Here is a 20,562-nt window from a genome sequence, read left to right as displayed (position 1 = left end):
ATAACAGTGGATGTAGGAGTCGTTTGTTGCATCAGAACCACTATAAAAAACCCCTCTTGCCAATCTTTTATTTATGTTTTCTGCAACATATATAATCTCAGCTCCATATTTAAATCTCATAGATCCATCACGTGTGATTCCTAAGTCCGCTTAGCGTTTCTCACGTGCGAGTAGTTGGCGTCCAAAATCAAGCGTCAACAGTTTGGTGGCCCATGCAGGTTCGGTTCTCAAACCTACATCCAAGTTCCTTGATGGCATGCTCAGATCTCAAACCTGTATCAAAATTCTCCAATCGCATTGCCAGATCGTAGATCGCACGCATTAGAGTTCTCCGATCGCGTGGCCAGATCGCAGATCGCACGCCCATGCCGTCCTGATCCTCGGCTTCAGATCGTTGATCTTTAGCTTCAAATCGTGTGTTCAGATCGCTGATCACACGCTGAGATCGCTGATCTCTTGTGCTCTTAGGTAGAGCTCGTTATGATCTCTCAGGTCGAGCTCGTCATGACCTTTTCAGGTCGAGGTCGTTTTGACCTCTCAGGTCGAGGTCGTTTTGACCTTTTTAGGTCGAGCTCGTTTTGACCTGTCAGGTTGAGGTCATTTTGACCTCTCAGGTCGAGGTCGTTTTGATCTCTCAGGTCGAGGTCGTTTTGACCTTTCAGGTCGAGGTCGTTATGACCTCTTAGGTCGAGGTCGTTTTGGTCTCTCAGGTTGAGCGCGTTTTGACCTCTCAGGTCGAGGTCGTTTTGACCTCTCAAATTGAGCTCGTTTGGTTCATTCAGGTTGTTTTGACCTGTCAAGTTGAGGTTGTTTTGACCTGTCAAGTTGAGGTCGTTTTGACCTCTCAGATTGAGGTCGTTTTTCTCATTGTGCTCGTTTTGACCTCTCAGGTCGAGGTCATTTTGCTCTCAAGTTGAGCTCGTTATGACCTTTTAGGTCGTGCTCCTAACAGATTTCAGGTCATGCTCCTAACAGATTTCAGTTCGAGACTATAGCCATTCAAATCAAAGACTTGAGTTTCTGAAGCGCGATTACGCACTTCAAAAACTGGGGGGCTTTTGTTATGCCTCAAAAGTCACGCTTACGTCAGCCTAATAAATTATATTTATCAATCAAATATTCTATTATATGATCCGGAAGTCTGAAAGTAGCACTCATATATAGTCATTGGTAGTTTGACCCTTACCATTTTCCCGTTCCACCAACTCATTCACTGAACCAGTTGAAATTAAGTAATATATTGTGTCGATTATATTTATATTTATTTCAATAATCTGTCTCCTAAATCAATGTTACATGTTTCAGCGAGTGAAAGGAAGTCATCTTTGAAAGTAGTCCACAGGCATGGTCCATGTTTTAAACAAAATGGAGATGAAGCGAACTCTCCATCTCACGCAGAGATCCTCCTGCAAGACCAAGCCCGAGTTAACTCAATTCATTCTAAACTCTCCAAGAAGTCTCGCCAAGTTGACAGAAAGGACGCAGGCGGCTCCACACTCCCGGCCAAGGACGGTTCCTCGATGGGATCAGGCAATTACATTATTACCGTGGGCCTCGGCACTCCAAAGAAATCTCTGTCACTGATATTTGACACAGGTAGCGACGTCACTTGGACACAATGCAAGCCTTGCGTCAGATATTGCTATCCACAGAATGACCCAATATATGACCCCTCTGCCTCCAAAACATATACCAATGTTTCTTGCAAATCAGATATGTGCGATGAGCTCGAGTCAGCCACAGGTCAATATTTACATCTTAAAAGTTCAATTATATATTCACACTAAGTTATACACAAATTTTAATTCTGTTGCTGTATGCAGGTAATTCTCTGGGATGTGCATCTTCAACATGTCTTTATGGAATAAGATACGGAGACAATTCATTCTCCATTGGATTTTTTGGCACGGACACGCTTACTATAACCTCTGCAGACGTTTTCAAAAACTTCTACTTTGGGTGCGGCCAAAATAACCGTGGACTATTTGGTAAAACAGCTGGTTTGCTTGGTCTTGGCCGAAACGCAGTCTCTGTGGTGTCTCAAACTGCCACAAAATACAAACAATTCTTCTCCTACTGCTTGCCTTCGTCATCCAGCTCAACAGGCCACCTCACTTTTGGCAATTCTGGTGGCCCCTCGAAATCAGTAAAATTTACTCCACTCTCCGCTGTCACTAAGGACACATCCTTTTACGGCCTTGACATTGTTGGACTCAGCGTCGGTGGTCAAAAACTATCCATTTCCAAGTCAGTTTTTTCAAATGGTGCTATTATTGACTCAGGCACCGTCATAACTCGCCTTCCACCAGCCGCCTACTCCCCCTTGAGCACAGCATTCCGTAAATTGATGGCCGCATATCCAACAGCTCCTGCTCTGTCGATCCTCGACACGTGCTACGATTTTAGTAATTATACTTCCATCAAAGTGCCAAAGATTAGCTTCTTTTTCAATGGTGGGGTTGAGGTTAGCATTGACGTTACAGGAATTCTATACGCGAATAGTGTGTCGCAAGTGTGTCTGGCAATAGCAGCCAATAGTGATGCAAGCGACGTAGCAATCTTTGGAAACACCCAGCAGAAGACAATGGAGGTGGTGTATGACGGCGCTAGAGGAAGGGTTGGGTTTGCTCCAAAGGGTTGCAGCTAGTAATTCAGAGTTATTGATCAAAAAGAGAATGTTCTTCAAGTTCGCAGAGGTGTGTTGTTAAATGGTTTTATCAGTGAAATAAAGAAAAATTAGTGCTCCCATAACAAAAGATTATGTGTTATAGCTTCATAAATAATGAACTTCAAAGTCATGTAAATTTTGGTCAGAGTTCTGCGTGCCCTGCAATGAAACTAAATTCTCTTCTTTGAGTTTTTTAAGCATTTGATTGTTTTATTATTTCTTCTTTGACCTTCCTAAACAATTAGTGTGATCAAGTAAAAATAATCAAACTTCAACCAACAATTGTTTTACGAAACAGAAAGAACCAGCAATGATTTAAGAAAAAGATGCTACAAAACCATGACAAATATGAAAAATAAAAATAAAACTAAAAAAAAAGGAATGAAAGAAAGAAACATTAGTCTTGGGTACAACGTCTGTACAATATCACCAATCAGTGACAATTTTTATATTTAATTGGTTAATATATTCACATTATGTAATGTATGTTGTTGTCTTTTTTACTTATTTTAATCCTTAATATAATTACTTATATGTAATTCTATATATACATATGTAATTGACATAATGACATAGAAAAGAAAAAGTTTTTGAAGATACTACTCACAAAGACTCTTAGATAGTCGAATGATTCAATAAAGACTTTTAAACGTACTATTCAAAAAATTTGAAGTTCAAGTCTATTTTCAGTTTTTAATAATGATGTTATTGAAATTTGTATCCAAATGATATTTTTATAAATTGACTCGACCGAAACATCCCTTATCATTTAAAAAAAAAAAAAAAAGGGTTCTTGAAGATTGTAGCATTAATTCACGACTAATAAAAAGGAAAAATGCTGTCGTCCACTTAAAATTTTGGATAAGTCCATAAGTCGTCCACTCATAGCTCTACAGTTGACTTGCCTCCTAGTGGACGACGACTTTGCAATCCACTATTGGAACTTGTGAAGCTTTTCGTTTTCGTTTGAGTTATACGGACCAATTAATTATTACTTAAATCCTTTCACATTACAGAAATAAGTAAAGTGGCATTTGCATTGTAGTGGCGGCCAATATTTCCACGAAGTTTCAACTGGGTTGTTGTTTACTTTTAGGCCGAACGACTTTCACCCAGCCAAATTTTGTCATAAACATAGATCGGCTATTGTTTTAAATACAAGGATATTATTGTCTAAAATTTTAGTTAAATAAGGGTAAAATTGAAATAGAATATTAATATAAATTTATTTTAAAATGAGGGTATTATTGTCTAAAATTTTTATTAATAAAGGATAAAATTATAACAAAAAAAGATAACCTTAGTAATCTCAGAATACCTAAGAAAATGAAAGTAATCAGATTACCTCCAATATTATCAATAGTGACTACTATTGATATTTGAAGATTACCGGAATCTTATATTACTTGATAACCAAATGTGGTAATTAAATAATATAAGATGATATTATCACAATAATCTGATATTACCGTCAACCAAACGCCCCTAAATGTTATGGGTTGTGCGGTGAATCTCTTAGCCCTTGGGATGCGTCATGCGTGCCAGCTCTCCACCAATTACTCTCAAATCAGACGGCAGGATCCTTCCATGTGGCATCACCCTAACCAGAAATTTCTCCATCAAGATCGGCTACTCCAAGTACAGTGGTTGAGTACTGTCTTAGGTATGGCACACCTGATGCAAATCCACTGTGGAAGTATAAAAAGGGGAAGCCATTTCCATTTCAAGGGGAATCCTTCCGCCAAACACACTCACACAAGAAAAAGTCAACTTAGAGAGGGAAAAAAGAGCGGAACTCCCACGCGTTAGATTTTCAATATACAATACGACAAACCAGTTGACAACCATGGTGTGAAAAGTCTTCTCATTCATCAAAGGAAATTTTTTAGTAAACCCCCACGCGTTTTAGTAATTATGAAAGCATTTTTGGTTATAAAAACAAGACCCTAGCCCGCATTCCGTCCACTTTTGTTAACGAAAATCCGTTGAGAATGGAAAGGAGGATTTTATTCTAAACAAAATTACATAAAAGCCCTCATCTCATTTTCACCCACCCCGGCAACCCCCACTACTTAGAGAACTGACACTTTGGCCTTTATTCAACCAAAACACCGAACAGCCACCACTATTGTGTAGTTTTATAATCTTTGTGCAATTTGGAGCACACATATATATAAAGATGGATCCGACTACAATATGCGTCACGCAAATATATGTGTAGCCGGTGCTGCGTGTATATATGCGCGCAACATGAGAGACCTACCATTGTTAAATATTACTTTCATGGCTTATACAGCGTCCAATTCTTGAAAGGGTTTGGCTGTTTGGAACTTCTCGAGTTGATCGTTACTTGATGAACATGAATCAAGTTTCTTTCCTATCTACATGCACCTGATGATTTTTAATATTATTGGCCATGATCAGATGCATCTAAGCAATTTTTGGGCAATTGACACTCGATGAAAATCAAGTAAATCGTTTGTATTTTTGTTTAATAAAGTCACATAATTTGATAGCTATTTTGGCACTATTTCATAACAAGCACAAAAGTGTATATATATATATATACACACACATTAGAAAAGGCCACATAATTAATATAAGTCCTTCTCTTGCCTTTTATAGTTTCCTGTTGTATATCAAATTGTTACTTTTGGTTCCTATGAAGAAAAAAGAAAAATACCCTTTATAATTCAAAGGGAGAAAAGAGCACCAAAAAGTATAAGGAGTAATGGAATTATATATTAGTCAAAAGTTGGGCGATATTATTAAATGGAGAGTTAAAATAAGAAATGAAAGGAAGCATTCAAGCACTAAAGAAATATTAGGTCCAAGGCCATAGAGAAACTAGTGGTGGAATTTATAATTTATATAATTTTCCAGCGCCAAAAGCTTATAAAGCTAGCTGTCTAACCAGCATTAGAGTGTGCCTTTTGTAGGTTGTGAAAGATTAGTGTACTGAGGTTCATGGCTACTACCGTTTCCTTTGTTTTTCTTAGGCTTCTTCTCTGTGCTTATCTTCTTTCATTATGCCTTCTTTGCTCCTTGAAGAATGGCTATGCTTTTGGAGAGAGAGAATATATAGAGACGCAAGAAGTCAAGAACGATGAAAATCATTATTATCATCATAATTCACATACTATTCAACTCAACTCTCTTTTACAGTCACCTGTTTGCGATCCTTCCACCAAAGGTTAGCTTTCACTTTGAATTCTCTTTGTCTGCAGTCTGCTGAATTAAGTTATCTTCATATATAAATGTTGTATTACATTTTTAAGTTCGTCAATCGTCATCAAAACTTAAAAAGTATATATTTATCAATCAAATATTCTATTATATGATCCGGAAGTCTGAAAGTAGCACTCATATATAGTCATTGGTAGTTTGACCCTTACCATTTTCCCGTTCCACCAACTCATTCACTGAACCAGTTGAAATTAAGTAATATATTGTGTCGATTATATTTATATTTATTTCAATAATCTGTCTCCTAAATCAATGTTACATGTTTCAGCGAGTGAAAGGAAGTCATCTTTGAAAGTAGTCCACAGGCATGGTCCATGTTTTAAACAAAATGGAGATGAAGCGAACTCTCCATCTCACGCAGAGATCCTCCTGCAAGACCAAGCCCGAGTTAACTCAATTCATTCTAAACTCTCCAAGAAGTCTCGCCAAGTTGACAGAAAGGACGCAGGCGGCTCCACACTCCCGGCCAAGGACGGTTCCTCGATGGGATCAGGCAATTACATTATTACCGTGGGCCTCGGCACTCCAAAGAAATCTCTGTCACTGATATTTGACACAGGTAGCGACGTCACTTGGACACAATGCAAGCCTTGCGTCAGATATTGCTATCCACAGAATGACCCAATATATGACGCCTCTGCCTCCAAAACATATACCAATGTTTCTTGCAAATCAGATATGTGCGATGAGCTCGAGTCAGCCACAGGTCAATATTTACATCTTAAAAGTTCAATTATATATTCACACTAAGTTATACACAAATTTTAATTCTGTTGCTGTATGCAGGTAATTCTCTGGGATGTGCATCTTCAACATGTCTTTATGGAATAAGATACGGAGACAATTCATTCTCCATTGGATTTTTTGGCACGGACACGCTTACTATAACCTCTGCAGACGTTTTCAAAAACTTCTACTTTGGGTGCGGCCAAAATAACCGTGGACTATTTGGTAAAACAGCTGGTTTGCTTGGTCTTGGCCGAAACGCAGTCTCTGTGGTGTCTCAAACTGCCACAAAATACAAACAATTCTTCTCCTACTGCTTGCCTTCGTCATCCAGCTCAACAGGCCACCTCACTTTTGGCAATTCTGGTGGCCCCTCGAAATCAGTAAAATTTACTCCACTCTCCGCTGTCACTAAGGACACATCCTTTTACGGCCTTGACATTGTTGGACTCAGCGTCGGTGGTCAAAAACTATCCATTTCCAAGTCAGTTTTTTCAAATGGTACTATTATTGACTCAGGCACCGTCATAACTCGCCTTCCACCAGCCGCCTACTCCCCCTTGAGCACAGCATTCCGTAAATTGATGGCCGCATATCCAACAGCTCCTGCTCTGTCGATCCTCGACACGTGCTACGATTTTAGTAATTATACTTCCATCAAAGTGCCAAAGATTAGCTTCTTTTTCAATGGTGGGGTTGAGGTTAGCATTGACGTTACAGGAATTCTATACGCGAATAGTGTGTCGCAAGTGTGTCTGGCAATAGCAGCCAATAGTGATGCAAGCGACGTAGCAATCTTTGGAAACACCCAGCAGAAGACAATGGAGGTGGTGTATGACGGCGCTAGAGGAAGGGTTGGGTTTGCTCCAAAGGGTTGCAGCTAGTAATTCAGAGTTATTGATCAAAAAGAGAATGTTCTTCAAGTTCGCAGAGGTGTGTTGTTAAATGGTTTTATCAGTGAAATAAAGAAAAATTAGTGCTCCCATAACAAAAGATTATGTGTTATAGCTTCATAAATAATGAACTTCAAAGTCATGTAAATTTTGGTCAGAGTTCTGCGTGCCCTGCAATGAAACTAAATTCTCTTCTTTGAGTTTTTTAAGCATTTGATTGTTTTATTATTTCTTCTTTGACCTTCCTAAACAATTAGTGTGATCAAGTAAAAATAATCAAACTTCAACCAACAATTGTTTTACGAAACAGAAAGAACCAGCAATGATTTAAGAAAAAGATGCTACAAAACCATGACAAATATGAAAAATAAAAATAAAACTAAAAAAAAAGGAATGAAAGAAAGAAACATTAGTCTTGGGTACAACGTCTGTACAATATCACCAATCAGTGACAATTTTTATATTTAATTGGTTAATATATTCACATTATGTAATGTATGTTGTTGTCTTTTTTACTTATTTTAATCCTTAATATAATTACTTATATGTAATTCTATATATACATATGTAATTGACATAATGACATAGAAAAGAAAAAGTTTTTGAAGATACTACTCACAAAGACTCTTAGATAGTCGAATGATTCAATAAAGACTTTTAAACGTACTATTCAAAAAATTTGAAGTTCAAGTCTATTTTCAGTTTTTAATAATGATGTTATTGAAATTTGTATCCAAATGATATTTTTATAAATTGACTCGACCGAAACATCCCTTATCATTTAAAAAAAAAAAAAAAAAAAGGGTTCTTGAAGATTGTAGCATTAATTCACGACTAATAAAAAGGAAAAATGCTGTCGTCCACTTAAAATTTTGGATAAGTCCATAAGTCGTCCACTCATAGCTCTACAGTTGACTTGCCTCCTAGTGGACGACGACTTTGCAATCCACTATTGGAACTTGTGAAGCTTTTCGTTTTCGTTTGAGTTATACGGACCAATTAATTATTACTTAAATCCTTTCACATTACAGAAATAAGTAAAGTGGCATTTGCATTGTAGTGGCGGCCAATATTTCCACGAAGTTTCAACTGGGTTGTTGTTTNGAGTAACAACACACACACACACACACAAAAAAAAAAAAAAAAAAATTCGAAGCCAATTGACCCTAACGCCTTTGATCCTTGAACTAAGAAGTTTCTCTAACCATGAGGCATGTGTTCCACAAGCCCATTAAGGCTTCAAGGGCTGGCCTCGCTGAAGCAGAAGGACCGTGTTCTACAATTAATTTACAACATGCATTCTACTTGAGCAAATATTAAATCCACAAATGATCCTCGGCGCTTGTGCTTATGGAGTTTCTCTTAGCATGTGTTGCTCATTTTCATGTCTCTTTGGGTCTAAACTCAAAGAAGTAGTGGAAAGGGAGAACGGTATTTTCCCACACAAGGTTTGACGAAATGATACTTTCTCACCCTTCGTTAGATTTTGTTGTTAATATTTAACTAAAAAGACGAAAATATTCTTAAATATTTTACTTTATAAATTTTTTATTATTTTTTAATTAGCCAAAAAATCAAATATTAAAAAATCAAAAAAGAAAAAATAGTTAACCGCAACTAAAAAGTTAGAGGTAATGTTATGGAATTGTTTAAAGTTAAATAACCTTAATGTTTATTTATTGGTTATTTATAATGTCATCAATATCTCATCACTATTATTTAATCATCTATTAAATTTATATATATTTTTACTATCGAGTAAAGACTTTGACTTAACTAAATTTTAATTTATAATAAACTAATTAAGAAATAAACTATTTAGGTATTTTCATCTTTTTAGTTAAATATTAACCGAAAACACTAACAAAACCTAATAAGGATGGGAAAGTGTTATTTTGAAATTTGACGGGTGAGAAAGTGTTGTTTCACCAAACCTTTGGTGGAGAAATATTGTTCTCCCTAGTGAAAAGGCCACATGCCCACATTCGTCCTTGTATGGTCATAAATCATAATCTAAGGTTTCCCTAGGGGAAATGTTTGTTAGGATTATTAACAACGTTTCTCTCCATTAAACTTGCCATAGAGAAGTACCTTTCGTCTTTCATTAATTACTTATTTCTTCAAGCTAACAATAGACCATCAAACAGAGAATCGTTGTGCGCCAATTCAAGCAGTAATCAGGAGGAGGAAGAACAGTACTTGAGAGATTTTTAATATAGTGTGGTGGCCCAAGGCACTTCAATCAAAAGTCCTAAGAAGAAAATAAAGCTAAAATAAAATCGTTATTTTTCAATGCCTTTGCGGTCAGCAATAGAGGTAAGGGAGGATAAAAGTTATTTGCACATTCGGATCTCAAATAAGGGGAGACAAAATTGCATCTAAATTTTACATCTCCTGGTGCCTATAACAAGGCAGAGATGATTAAGCTTACAAAACACTGTCCCGACAAGCATATAATTGGCCATTGTGATTTCCACCATGTACCTCAGGTTTCATCTCCAAGCTTCCTTTATTTTTTTATGGCTTCTCTGTTCTTTAAACAACAATTATGCCCAGAAACTTGAACAACGTCAATACCCTCGTAGTCACTTTGTTAAAGTCAGTTCTCTATTACCATCAACTGTTTGCAACCACAATTCCACTAAGGGAGCATTTAGTTAGGGGTATTTGAGATTACTAGGGTAAAATCATCTTATATTACTTGATTATCATGTTTGGTTGTCGAGTAATATAAGATACCGGTAATGTTCAAATACCAATAGTAGTTACTATTGGTAATATTTGAAGTAATATGAATACCTCAATTTTCTTAGGTATTCTAAGATTACTAGAGTTATCATTTTAGTTACAATTATATCCCTTAGTAATAAAATTTTAGGATAATAATGCCCTTATTTTTAAATTTATTTACATGAATATGGCTTTTACTTTTCACCCCCAATTAATTAATTTTTTAGACAAAATTACCTTTGAATTCAAAACAAATTATAGCCCACCCAAGCCACCACCCCAGCCACTTGCTGTCGGTAACCACCGCCGCGGCCAGTCGTCACCGGAAAGGTGTACGGAAGGCTAAAAATGGGCACTATGTGTCGATATGGCCATTTTTGGCTAGATATCTAACCGAAAATGGCTAGATTTGACCATTGACGACCAGATCGATGGCTGTTAACGGCCACGTCTATGGTTGTCAACGGCCATCAATCTGGCCATTGACTGCCAGATCGACGGATTTGGCTGTTGACGGCCAAATCTGGTCATATTGACACACGACAGCCATTTTTGGCCTTCCGTGCGCCGTTAGGTTGCCGGCAGCCAGCGATGGTTGCTGACGGCAAGTAATGGCTAGGTTGGTAGGGGGTGTTTTGTTGATTTTCTAAACTTTTGTTATGGGGTTGTTTTGTTAAATTTTTAAATGTGAGGGGTTATAGTAATCCAAATAATAATAATATTAAAAAATAATATAATAATAATATTTAATTAGGGGACAATTTAGTAATTTAAATAATATACTTACCAATTTATTCCTCCAAACTAAATATATTAATATAACATACCCACCAATTAACTAAACTCATTTTTTTAAAGATTTCTAGTAATCTTTAAGGTAATCTGTCTTTCTAGTAATCCAATATTCTCTGAATCAAATGTCCCCTAAAGATAATGGATGATTATAAACTATTGTTTATCACTAAGCGCCTTGCTAAATATTATGAATTACTCTTGTCCATAAATCAAATATGGTTATTAATTATTGTTGTTTTTTATGATCACGAAGCGCCTGACTAAATATTATGGTATTTTTTTATTTTTTGTTTCAGTACCAAACAAAGTGCCTATAGAAGTATGGCCCATGCACGACGCTGAATCAAGGCACGGCAAAAACTCCCAATTACTCAGAAATTCTGCGCAAAGACTGATCCCAAATAAATTTCATTCAGTCCATAATCTCCAAGTCCAAGAATTTAAAGCAAACGCTGGGAATTTCAGTTCCTGCCACGTCTGAAGCAGACGGGACGTCGTACGAGTTCTATGCGATCGGCCCAGGCCCAAGATGTTTCTCTCCTTTTGGACACTGGAAGTGGCCTCGCTTGGACTCACTGCAAGCCTTGCACAAAACACTGCTTTAAACAAAGGGGTCAGTTTTACGATCCATCCAAGTCCAAAACCTATTCAAACGTTCCATGCCACTCTTCAATCTGCCTCGCCCACAATGGTAATTAATTATAGAGCAATACTAACTTTACAAAGAGTTATACAAGGAGTCATATAAAAAGACAATTTCTATCCTTAAAATTTATAATTACCTCTCTCTCTATCTTTTTCGCTTCTTTTAAGGGTAAGAATTATCTCTTTGTATGACTCTTTTTATGCCTCTTTGTAAGGCTAGTGTTACTCTTAATTATAATGCAAGTTCAGGATTTCATCATTTCTGCGAGTAAAGTAGCTCCACATTTTGAATCTAAAGTAATTAATTAAAATAAAACTATCAATAAATAATAACAAAAGCACTGATTTTCACGAGCCAAAGCATACCTTTGATAATATTAATCTAAAAACATTTAAATAATTCTTTTAGTAGCAATAAAGCTAATGTTAACCACCACTGAGTGGTCCAACAGTGAATTAGGACTTTTGATTGTATTACTCAAAAAGTTGTAAGTTTGATTTACCTGGGTTACTAATAAGAGTAGTTACTGAGACGATTTATCTGACTGTCAACGTTAGAATTCTGAGAGATTAGTTGAGGTGCGTATAAGCTAACATGAACATGATTACCAAAAAAATAAAAAAAGAAGCTAATGTTCTGAATTTTGCCTACAGCAGTGGTTATTGAAAATAAATATATCTGAATGAGTTGGATTCTATCTGAATGAGTTGGATTCTATCCTATGCATCGATAATTAACAAGAAATTGATCACTATAAATGCAGGCGACGATGCAGGTTGCATTTCCAGTAAATGCGGTTACTATATTGATTACGTGGATAGTGCTTATACCAATGGGCTTTGGTCGACAGAAAAGTTGACCTTAACCAATGGGGCCAATACATTAGTCATCGACGGTTATAATTTAGGATGTGGATTTAACAATTCTGCAGCCGCAGGTGACGATCAAGGACTTGAAGGAGCCTCCGGGATATTGGGACTTGACCGAAGTACACTCTCCTTTATATCACAAATGCCAGCTTCATTCACAAGCACTTCTCCTATTGTCTATCTTCATCTGGAAGCTCGCCTGGATACATAACCTTTGGTAAAACTGCTGAGGATATTAAAGCTTTTCCTCGTCCTTGGGAATGTTCAGCAACGTGGAATAGACGTGCATTACGATGTTGCTAATGGGAAGCTTGGGTTTGCTCCTGGTAGTTGCAGCTAATAACAAGGAAATATTTATCTTCCAATTTAGCTCTTGAAATTAACAGCCAGCTCAATTTTGTTTAATTTATGTTTGAAAGTGTATTCCTGATTTAAATGTTACCTTCAGTAACAAATTTTTCCCGACATAGTCTCCTCTAATGACTAATTAAATTAATGCCCACATCATCATTTAATTATTGTAAACTTGGAACCCTTATCATTATAGTTGAAATGGGAGAGAAAATGTTACCTTCAGTAACAAACTTTTTCGGATTGAGTTTAAAGTGAGAAGAAACAAAACTGTGTAGTTACAAAGTAAACTGTGTTATAACATTAATTATCAATTTAGAGAAATTAAAGGAAAATGTAAATGGATGAACGCCTAATTGACAGTCCGGCCCTTGGGCCTTGTACTTAATAGTTACTCTAACCATGAGACATGTAAATAGTAGGGATCAATGAAAAGTAAATTCGGAATGTTTATGTAAACTTTAGTCAGAGTAATGCTAATGCTAAGTCCATAGCCTTGTCTTACAACCCTGACATGACAGTTTGTTATTGGATATCTCATAAATAGACAAACAGGACCCATACAGGCAAGCGGAACTCATTTTACGAGTTGACCAATAACAAGTTATCACGTCGAAGGTTGTGAGATTGGGTTGAAAACCTAACATTATTTTAGCCTAAATGATCTTCAGGGTTTATGCTTATGATGGAGTTTCTGTTACCGGTGCTTATCATACCTCTTATTTGTCGTTCCAACTTCAAAAAAGTGGAAATGCCACATTCTTACCGAATTGCTCATATTCTAAGATTTCAACTTTCAATTATGATTCACCTACCACGAAACGAAATGGTTTGATTATTCTGCGAAAGTGGGAATGCATGCCACGGATGCTACTCTCTCATTCCTTCAGATTATGAACACTTTGCGATTCTCCTTTCTTTTCCTTTTTATTGTTGGGACCAATTTTGGTTACTCTAGCCAGTTGAAAATGGGACCAATTTTGTGTTGAATTAAGTGATACTTTTGTCCCTTTGATCTTATAGGGGCTTTTGTTTAATTTTATTAATCAGTGATATATAACTAGTGATCTATTAGTAAGTCTGAAACGTCAATTAAGCTTTTGGCAGTGGAGGCTCTTACCATGTGTTGGCTCATTTTCATGTCTCTTTGGGGTCTAAACTCAAAGAAGTAGTGGAAAGGTCACATTCTTACTTGTATGGTCATATTCAAAGGTTTCCAATTATAACTCATTATACCACTAAATATGTTGGCGTGAGAAGTGGTTTCATTATTCTGAAAGATTGGGGAATCCATTCCCACACGTTGTTTTTTATCATCACTTTTAATTCTCCACACTTTTCCATTCTTTTTGTTGGGACCCATTTCGGTCACTCTAGCTAGTTGATAATGTGTATGAACCAAACACAGTGGATAGTATCTGGCCCCTCCCACCATGAAATGAAACTTCTGATTGTGCTCAACTAATGTTTACTCAAATAATGCAAGGTGTGTTTAGGTTTTAGTGGGACTAGCGATGAAAATGTACATATTTTGTTGGGGAATATTCAGCAAAGAGTAATAGACGATGTTGCTAATGGGAAATATAGATTCTCAAATTTTCTTAATTCACAAAAATGTGGATGAGGCAGAAATATAGATAAATTCAGAAAAGAATGGCCAATATGAAAGCCTAAAAACTTGGCAGGACATATCACTTGTTTCTCGTCTGATTCTACAGGGGTAGCATTCCACTTAGTTGTTGATAATGACAATACTCTGTTTTTTATAGCTGGAATTTAGCTTGAGATATGATCAATGTTTTAATGGGGAATTGCTTCACCATATGTTGCAGATATCACTCTGGGTGCTTCCTTGCAGAAGTTGAGATGTCACTTCATAGCATATGTTGCAAATATCTCTCTCATGTGGTTCAAAACTTTTCAATCCAATAAAGATTTAAGCTTTGAAGAACAAAATGCAGAAATACTGGACTCAGTTAACTCGGGGCCCTCCACCAGAAACTAAAGTAATTTTCGATTTTTCCAGTACTCTTTTATTTGATCAAGATTTGAACTAATTATAGATTGGTTCCACACTGATATGAATTATGAAGTGATTGAGAAATATTGGATCAATTAGTTTGAGTTATAATTTATTGTTCAAAACAAAAGTGCAATCCAATCTAAGGATGGATTTGATTGGATAATAGTTTGGATTATGGATTATCCAATTCATAAATTTTAATATGGATGTTTAATCTATTTTTTGGTATTTTTAATCATTTTTCATATTATTTTTTTTATTTAACCTAGTAATTCTCAAAATACAAATTTTCCTTGGTACTAATTTGTATATTAATAATTATTTAATAAACATTAAAAATGTAGCATAATAATAATATTTGAGAACAAGACACAACACACTCATAAATTCGTAATCTTATATCCTTCTTTGCGGGACCAATTAATGCCCGATGCACACGTCACTAATTTTTTTTTTCTTCTTCTTCAAGGTTTCGATCATGGTTGTCACTCTTTGTGTGCTGCAAACATTTTATCCACTAAAGACTTGAAATGCCATATTCTAAGTTCAATCCTGAAAATGAAGCAAAAATAAAATCTAACCGTTAACAGTCTGATCTTTGACAGTAGATCTAGGCTGTTTCCAACCAAATCTATGATGGATTTCGTTGGAAATGGCTAGATCGTTGGAAATGGCTAGATCGATTCATGACCGACTAGATTCGATCTATTGTACATCATTTCGATGTTGGCGGTGACTGGCGGGCGATGGTTGTTGTGGCAGCGTTGTGGTTTGGGTGGGTGGAATGTTTTTTATTATTTTAAAACTGTTATGTAAAAGGTATTGTTAAATGTTTTAGTTGTAAAATATTATTAAACTTTCAATTGAATAGTAATATAGAAATCAACACGTTCTTTACTGTTTAAGATAAATACTAGGATAGAATAGAGTTTGAAAAGTTAAACAAACAATGTAAATCATTACTTTAAAATGATTGTAGTATCTGTTGTCAATGGAGCTAACGGAGAAAACAAACTGTCCGCACATTCGAAAATCAAGTACAAAGAGACTAGCTTGCACTTAATGCATTAAATTTTACGGTCTCCTCAATGCTTCGGCCAGCTGCTTATATAAAGCAACCCAAGAAAACAGAGTTTGCACTGTTCTAGCTGGTAACCGACTAGAGGTTAAGCTTCTTCCCATGTCCACTTATCTCCATGTTTCTCAGTTTCTCCTCCAAGCTTTCTTTCCTTTTTTATGTCTTCTCTGTTCTGTAAAGAACAGTTATGCTAAACGCTGAAGCCCAATCCTCTGATTGTCACATTGTTGAAGTCAGTTCTCTATTGCCCCCAACAGTTTGCAACCGGACTTCCACCAAAGGTTATATACATTAATTATACCAGTTTTGAATTTTCATAATTAATTAAAAAGGCTATTATTTTGTTGAATTATTATTGAGAGTCTGACAGAATATTATTTCTTGCTGTTTCATTCCAACAAAGCATCTCTAGAGGTTGTAAGCAAATATGGTCCATGCTCTACCATAAATGAGGGCAAAGTAAAATCTCCAAATACACGATTCTGCACAAAGACCGAGCCCGAGCCAAATACATCAATCCAGAATCTTCAAGCCCAAGATTCTGGTAGTGATGATGATGACCTTTAAAGCGAACAAAGGCCTTAACATTCGGTGCCGTGCCTTCTATCAAATGCGGAGTTTCATATTACTGTATCCCTGGGAACGCCAAGACAAGTTGTTACTCTCCTTTGACACTGGTAGCGCCATCACTTGGACGCAGTGCAGGCCATGCCTTAATGTTTTAAACAAAAAACCCCGTTATTTGATCCAACCAATCCTCGACTTATTCTTCCGTTCCATGCCGGTCGAAACCCTGTTTACCAGGTACAAAATCCTATAAATAATTTTTTATTTTCTTTCAATGTATCTCCATCATGAATTTAAAGATAGATGATCGCGTGCACCGATTCCTTTTGGAACATAAACGTATTCTTGTAAACAAAATTTGTTGATTACTGTACATGCAGATTTCGAACCAACTTGCGGTTCCATACGTGCTTCTACGGTGCCTCATACGGTGCGGTAGTTCCGATGGCCACGTAGCAACTGAAAAGTTAACCATAATGAATGGCTTTGGTACATTTGTCAAATACCCTTACATTTTCGGATGTGGCACTAACAATTCCGCCGATATTGATGGAGTAACTGGGTAATGGGTCTGGTCGAACTCCATCATCCTTTATATCACAACTTACCAAAATACTTTTTCTATATGCTTTCCGTCATTTATGGCTCCACTGGATACATAACCTTTGGCAAATCTGATGACGATATAAAAAAACAAATTCGTCAAATTCACCCAGTAACCACTTCTCCCAAACAGTCATTGTTTTACGATATTATGGTAATTGGAATGACCATCGCTGGAAAAAGGCTACCTGTGGCCAGTTCAGTGTTACTAAATTAGAAACGATTACTGATTCTGGAACAACCATCACGGCTCTGCCACCATCCCTGTATGTGGCCCTGAGATCAGCTTTCCGCAAGCAAATGTCAAATATAAGATGATAAAACCAGTGAGCGAACTTGATACTTGTTATGATTTTCGCAGTTATGATACAGTTGTAATACCAAGATTTCTTCTTCTTCAAAGTGGGGTTAAATTGGAGCTGGATGTAAGGGAATTATGTGGTATATAAAAGGATTTAACCAGTTGTTTAGCTTTTCAGACAGCAGACGCTGATGACCCTACTTTTAATTTTGGGTAATAGTCAACTAAGGGGAAAAGAGGTGCACCATGATATTGTTGGACAGAGGGTTGGGTTTGGTCCCGGTGGTTGCAGCTAAGCTCAGCTAAAGAGGAATGAATCTTCCAAATTAGCACTTGAAAATTAAGAAGCTGAAATTCTCTTGCTTAAATTTTATGTTTTGAATAATGTATTCCTAGTTATATGCTTGTACTTTCAAGAAACATTGAATAAAGTTTGTTATGCGCGATGCGCAAGTTTAAGTAGTATACATCTTGCATGTTAACTCTACCATTTTGTTATCATTAATTGTTAGAAGAAGCATACAAGTTTGCCTCTTTTCTTGTAAAAGCAGTGAGAAAGTGAGACAAATTTAAAGAGAAAAGTTTCAACCAACAAAGTGAATTCAAATTCTGCAACATCCAATTCTACTGTTGCTGTGTTTATCCTCTGTTTCTGCAGCAACTTTCCATGTTATTTTTCATTTTCATATATAACACTTCACCCTCATTTCCTTGTGCATTTTGTGTGTAACAAAGCTGAAATTTAAACCGACAAATTATATAAGCAGCACTTGGCACTTGGGAGGATCCGAAAGAAATGAAACTTCACGACTTGTTTATTTATGGGGTTTGCTTTAGTACTGTGTATTCCACGTAGCAAAGTGATGGGGCTTAACTGTTAAGCAGAGAATGTCTATAGTCATTGTTTTGTTAATTCTGATTCTGATTGGGAATAAAGTCTTTCTGGTATCTATAATAACAAACAACAGCTGAATGGCCATATTTGCTACATACTTTGAAAGTCGGCTTAGCAACATTGTTCCTCCTCCAGAATTTCTTCCACCTCTATGCAACGGCTATCTCTGTAATTACCACCTCTACTGTTTCCATTATTCTGAAACTTATTATGAGGATTATTATTGTTTTGATTTCCATTGTTCCCAGCATTACCACTATTTCTAGATTGCACATAGTTTGCCGCTAAATTATGATTCTGTTGACGCTTGATTTTGGACGTCAACGACTCGCACGTGGGAAACGCTGAGCTGACTCAGAAGACACACGTGATGGATCCATGATATTTGAATATGGAGTTGAGATTATATATTTTGCAGAAAAATAAATAAAAGATTGGCAAGAGGGGTTTTTATAGTGGTTCGGATGCAACAAGCGACTCCTACATCCACTGATATTTTATTGATCTCTGACTATTTCTATGATTTTGCCTGTAAGGCATACAAAGATAAAGAAATACAGTTTTTAAAGAAAGAGAATGAAAATGAAGCTCAAATCTCAGCCCAGCCTGCAGCCTCCCTTCTTCGTGAAGAGAAATGCCCATTTATTCACCCAAACACTCAATGTAATGAGTGTTTTGCAAGTTGCCTTGACACATGGAACGCTCTCGTCCATTCATCTCTTAAAAAGAGATATGGTTGGTGAGAATATCTTTGGAGATATGGGCTTGGCAGCTGGTACAAGAAGACATTAAATGAGTTGACATAGGCGTGACTTTTTAGGCATAACAAAAGCCCCCCAGTTTTTGAAGTGCGTATTCGTGCTTCAGAAACTAAGTCTTTGATCTGAATTGCTGCAGTCTCGAACTGAAGAGCTCGAACTGAAATCTGTTAGGAAAACGATCAGAAATCTGTTAGGAAAACGACCAAAAATCTGTTAGGAGCTCGTCCTGAAATCTGGTAGGAGCACGACCCGAAAGTTCATAACGAGCTCAACTCAGGAGCAAAATGACCTCGACCTAAGAGGTCAAAACGAGCTCAATGAGAAAAAGGACCTCAATCTGAGAGGTCAAAACGAGCTTAATCAGCAAAACGACCTCAACTTGAGAGGTCAAAACAACCTCGACCTGAAAGGTTAGAATAAGCTCGACTTGGAAAGGTCAAAACGACCTCGATGAGCAAAACGACCTCAAATCTGCTAGGTCAAAACGACCTCAACCTGAGAGGTCAAAACGACCTCAATCTAAAAGGTCAAAACGAGCTCAATCAGCAAAACGACCTTAATCTAAGAGGTCAAAACGACCTCAACCTGAGAGATCAAAACGACCTCGACCTGAGAGGTCAAAACGAGCTCAATGAGCAAAATGACCTCAATCTAAGAGGTCAAAACGACCTCAACCTGAGAGATCAAAACAACCTCGACCTGAGAGGTCAAAACGAGCTCAATGAGCAAAACAACCTCAATCTAAAAGGTCAAAACGACCACAACTTGAGAGGTCAAAACGAACTTGATGAGAAAAACGACCTCAATCTTAGAGGTCAAAACGAGCTCGACCTGAAAAGGTCAAAAGATCATAACGAGCTCTACCTAAGAGCATAAGAGATCAATGATCTCAGCGTGTGATCAGCGATCTGAACACGCGATTTGAAGCTAAAGATCCGCGATCTGAAGCTGAGGATCAGGACGGCATGGGCGTGCGATCTGCGATCTGGCCATGCGATCGGAGAACTCTGATGCGTGCGATCTGTGATCTGGCCACGCGATTAGAGAATTTTGATACTCAATCGAAGAATTCTAATGCGTGCGATCTACGATCTGGCCACGCGATCGGAGAACTCTGACGCGTGCGATCTGGCCAAGCGATTGGAGAATTCTAATGTGTGCGATCTGCTATCTGGCCACACGATTGGAGAATTCTGACGCAGGTTTGAGATCTGAGCATGCCATCAGAGAACTTGGATGCAGGCTTGAGAATCGGACCTGCATGGGCCACCAAACTGTTGACGCTTGATTTTGGACGCCAACGGCTCGCACGTGGGAAACGATGAGCTGACTCAGGAGACACACGTGATGGATCCATGAGATTTGAATATGGAGCTGAGATTATATATTTTGCAGAAAAATAAATAAAAG

The 20,562-nt window shown here is 37.1% G+C and overlaps 2 protein-coding genes across 2 annotated transcripts; both read left to right on the top strand.

Moving 5' to 3' along the window:
- The first annotated feature begins 1,274 nt into the window (after positions 1-1,274).
- LOC116107075 (aspartyl protease family protein At5g10770-like) lies at positions 1,275-2,868 on the top strand. The gene is made up of 2 exons (XM_031393369.1): positions 1,275-1,743; positions 1,824-2,868. Exons 1-2 carry the CDS (start codon positions 1,290-1,292, stop codon positions 2,645-2,647), a joined length of 1,278 nt encoding a protein of 425 aa, XP_031249229.1. The 5' UTR covers positions 1,275-1,289; the 3' UTR covers positions 2,648-2,868.
- A 2,679-nt stretch (positions 2,869-5,547) lies between these two features.
- On the top strand, positions 5,548-7,745 carry LOC116107084 (aspartyl protease family protein At5g10770-like). The gene is made up of 3 exons (XM_031393376.1): positions 5,548-5,861; positions 6,183-6,620; positions 6,701-7,745. Exons 1-3 carry the CDS (start codon positions 5,636-5,638, stop codon positions 7,522-7,524), a joined length of 1,488 nt encoding a protein of 495 aa, XP_031249236.1. The 5' UTR covers positions 5,548-5,635; the 3' UTR covers positions 7,525-7,745.
- The last annotated feature ends 12,817 nt before the right edge of the window (positions 7,746-20,562 follow it).

Source organism: Pistacia vera, unplaced genomic scaffold, assembly GCF_008641045.1.
Source record: "Pistacia vera cultivar Batoury unplaced genomic scaffold, PisVer_v2 Contig526, whole genome shotgun sequence".
NCBI lineage: Eukaryota > Viridiplantae > Streptophyta > Magnoliopsida > Sapindales > Anacardiaceae > Pistacia > Pistacia vera.
This window is presented reverse-complemented; position numbering and strand designations above follow the sequence as displayed.

What these genes read in the sequence shown, in the direction of transcription:
- LOC116107075 (XM_031393369.1), top strand. Translation starts at nt 1,290, where the DNA reads ATGTTACATGTTTCAGCGAGTGAAAGGAAGTCATCTTTGAAAGTAGTC. An exon ending in TGAGCTCGAGTCAGCCACAG is followed by an intron (nt 1,744 to 1,823) that starts GTCAATATTTAC and finishes TGCTGTATGCAG; the next exon opens with GTAATTCTCTGGGATGTGCA.
- LOC116107084 (XM_031393376.1), top strand. Translation starts at nt 5,636, where the DNA reads ATGGCTACTACCGTTTCCTTTGTTTTTCTTAGGCTTCTTCTCTGTGCT. An exon ending in TTGCGATCCTTCCACCAAAG is followed by an intron (nt 5,862 to 6,182) that starts GTTAGCTTTCAC and finishes TACATGTTTCAG; the next exon opens with CGAGTGAAAGGAAGTCATCT. An exon ending in TGAGCTCGAGTCAGCCACAG is followed by an intron (nt 6,621 to 6,700) that starts GTCAATATTTAC and finishes TGCTGTATGCAG; the next exon opens with GTAATTCTCTGGGATGTGCA.